Raw genomic sequence first — 3,643 nt, forward strand, 5'->3', positions numbered from 1 at the left:
GAGGCTGCGGTGGCTGGGAGCATGCCACTGCACTCCAGTCTGGGAGACAGAGTGAGACTCCAACTCAAAATATATATATATGCTTGATTTAAAGAATGACATGGAGGAAAAATTGTAGTTAAATTGTACTTAAACATTCCCATTTCTTTGTATTGTTTTTGTTTTTGTGTTGGAGTCTCACTGTTGCCCAGGCTGCATTGCAGTGGCACACTCAGACCACTGCAGCCTTGACCTGCTTGGCTCAAGAAAACCTTCTGCCTCAGCCTTCCAAGGTAACTGAGACTACAAGCTTGTGCCACCCCACCTGGCTAATTTTTTTTGAGTTGGAGTCTCACTCTGTCGCCCAGACTGGAGTTGCAGTGGCATGCTCCTGGCCACCGCAGCCTTGACCTGCTGGGCTCCGGCGATCCTTCCGCCTCAGCCTTCCAAGTAGCTGGAACTACAGGCACACCTGGCTAATTTTGGATTTATTGTAGAGATGAAGTCTTGCCAAGTTACCCAGGCTGGTCTTGAACCCCTGGGTTCAAGTAATCTTCTCACCACCTCCCAAAGTGCTGGGATTACAGTGCCATTGCGCCTGGCCTTAGGTTAGCAGTTTTTGTTTGTTTGTTTTTTGAGTCGGAGTCTCACTCTCGTCCAGGCTGGAGTGGAGTGGCACGCTCCCAACCACCACAGCCTCGACTTGCTGGGCTCCGGCGATCCTTCCGCCTCAGCCTTCCAAGTAGCTGGAACTACAGGCGTGCGCTACCACGCCTGGCTAGTTTTTTGATTTATTATAGAGACGAGGTCTCACCAAGTTGCCTGGGGGGTCTCGAACCCTCAGGCTCAGGCTCAGGCAGTCCTCTCGCATCAGCATCCCAAAGTGCTGGGATTACAGGCTGAGCCACTGAGCCCAGCCAGGTTAGCAGTTTTTAACCTGTGTTCCATAGAAGCCACGTGGTTGATGACTTTTCCAGTATCATCCTTTCTCTCCCCTCACCCCATAAGACCAGTCAGATAGGCTTTGAGTCAGCTCTTAACCTCTCTCTTTTCTCCTAGACATTCAAGCAGAACGCAAATGACTAAGTAATGTTATTGAAATAACAAAATAGGTTATAACTTTGTTCCTCATCAGTAAAAAATTACTTTCAATATGTCTTACGGGTCTCTTGGGTATAGATTAGTAGAGAAGTGGAAGACACGTTGGATCCTGCTTGTAATCCCAGTACTTTGGGATGCCAAGGCAGGAGGACAGCCTGAGCCCAGGAGTTCAAGACCAGCCTGGGCAATACAGAGAGACCTCCTCTCTATGATTAATCAAAAAAATTAGCCAAGTGTGGTGGTGTCACACCTGTAATGCCAGCACTTTGGGAGGTGGACATGAGAGGATTGCCTGAGCCCAGAGGTTTGAGACCAGCCTGGGCCACTTGGTGAGACCTTGTTTTTAAAGTAAATCAAAAAAATTAGCTGGGTATGGTGATACATGCCTGTAGTTCCAGCTACTTGGAAGACTGAGGTGGAGGGATCACTTGTTCTCAGCAGGTTGAGCCTGTGGTGGCCATTAGCATGCCACTGTGAGTGAGACCCCTGACTCAAAAGAACAGAAAAAAGTTGAGGAGAAGTGGACAGCCTCTACACGCTGGTGGACACGTAGGGAGAGAGAAGGCATTGAACTGGAAGAGAAAGATGGGACATTGGGGCTAGAGCGGACCAGGAAAAACAATAAGTATTTAGTATTGGGGTTTTTTCAGCCTTTTAAAATGTGTGGTTTTTTTTTAATCTAGTGACTATTGGTCTTTAATGGTTTTCTAACAGATAAGTATGACACGTGATTTTAGGTCATGGTATATTTTATTTGACAAAAATAAAGTGAAAGTGGGCACAGGAACATTGTATGACTTAGTCAAAGAAGAAAGATTTCTTGATTGAATCCAATAATTGCCAACTTTTAAAGCACATTAGAAGGCTATAAACTTGTCTTGCGATCATATTTTGTTACATAAAATTAGCAAAATGTTACATGCAACAGTGTTTATTAGTATCTGTATCAAGTGTGTATGCTATTCTTTTCACGTTCTCTTCCTTACAGGGTTTCAGACAAAGTCAAAAAGAAGGAAGGTGCTCACATTCCAGTTAAGGAGTGAGTGTGCTGTCTGTCGTTAGCCAGTGGATCTTGCTTTTGTATAAACCTTATGGTTTGGGAAAAACAGTGATTCTGAACATTAAAAAAACTGAAATGTTAAAAAGTTGAATTGTTAATGTAAAGCAATATAAAGACATTTTGATTCCAGAACTATTAGATAAAAGGTTGATCTACATTTGTGTTAGAGTTCTTCTGGTGTCATAGTATTGTCTCAGCAGATATTTACTGGTTGGTTATGTGGAAACACATACTTTTACAGTAAGGAGATCCTTAGGTTCTGATGACACATGACATGTGTTTTAATTTGTAACGCAGTGTGACCTGTGCATACTGTGCTGCACACTGTATGACCTGTGAAGTGTTCTGGTCAAGAAAGTGTAACTCGAATTTAGCTCTTTAGATCTAATTTGCTATTTGCAGGAAATACAGGGGCTAGAGCAACAACTTAAATGATACCACTAACGAAACAAAGTAAGCAGACATATCCAGACTATGGAATGTGGTAGAAGATAACTGGCCTCATTTCTTCAAAATATCGGTGTTGGGGAAGAAGCAGGGAGGTGGAGGCGCAATGGGTCGCGATGCTAGATTGAAAGTTATGTTAAGAGAAGAACAGCCAAATGCCGTGTGGAACCTTTGATTGGACCCTGGTTGGAAAAGCCATTTGTAAAAGACGTGGTGGGGTGGGGCTGAGAAAATTGAATGTGGACTAGATTTTGAATGATGTTAGATAAGTAGTGCTAATTTTGTGAGTTCTGCAAAGGGTGTTGTCGTTTATAAGAGAATGTCTTAATTTGCATACCGAAGTATTTAGGAATGAAGTGTCTCTTAAAATGGTTTAGCAGGATATATGTGTGTGAAGCATAGATGGCAAAATGTTCATGAATCTAACTGGTGTATATATGGATGTTTATTGTGCTATTTTTTCTATTTACTGTATGCTTAAAAGTATATAATAAAATATTTAATATTTTCATAAAATTAGCTGTGTGTCTGTCATTGTATTCTTTTTTGCATATGATTTTTCACTTTTCTGGCCACATTCTGTGTTTTGATGTAGATGCCATCATAGCATGTTGTGTGTGTGTTTGTGTAGCCTACTTACCATCACATTTTTCATGTTCTCACATATTCTTTCTGTCAGTTGTTTGCCTGTACGGGATGCCTCTCTTCCTTTAGTGTAGTTTTTGCCATTCTGGATAACATTACAGTGAATACTTTCATGTATGTAATTTGATTCTTTTTTTTTTTTTTTTTGAGTTAGAGTCTCACTCTAACGCCCAGGCTGGAGTGCACTGGCACGCTCACGGTCACTGCCGCTCTACCTCCTGGGCTTGGGCGATCCTTCTGCCTCAGCCTTCCTGGTAGCTGGAACTACAGGCGAATGTCACCACGTCTGGCTAATTTTTGTGACTTATTGTAGAGATGAGGTCTCACCAAGTTACCCAGGCTGGTCTCCAACCCCAGGCTCAGGCAATCCTCTTACCTCGGCCTCCCAAAATGCTGGGATTACAGGCTGAG

At 42.8% G+C, this 3,643-nt stretch overlaps 1 protein-coding gene across 1 annotated transcript in view; it reads left to right on the plus strand.

Moving 5' to 3' along the window:
• LOC103270354 (survival motor neuron protein) overlaps positions 1-3,106 on the plus strand; it is a 21,292-nt gene extending 18,186 nt beyond the window's left edge. The window contains exon 8 of the mRNA XM_008067885.2: positions 2,069-3,106. Within this exon, the coding sequence (XP_008066076.1) occupies positions 2,069-2,116 (48 nt within the window). The 3' untranslated portion in view covers positions 2,117-3,106. The remainder of the gene's footprint in view (positions 1-2,068) is intronic.
• The last annotated feature ends 537 nt before the right edge of the window (positions 3,107-3,643 follow it).

The sequence above is a fragment of the Carlito syrichta genome, unplaced genomic scaffold (assembly GCF_000164805.1).
Source record: "Carlito syrichta isolate Samal-C Ts95f unplaced genomic scaffold, Tarsius_syrichta-2.0.1 Scaffold309812, whole genome shotgun sequence".
NCBI lineage: Eukaryota > Metazoa > Chordata > Mammalia > Primates > Tarsiidae > Carlito > Carlito syrichta.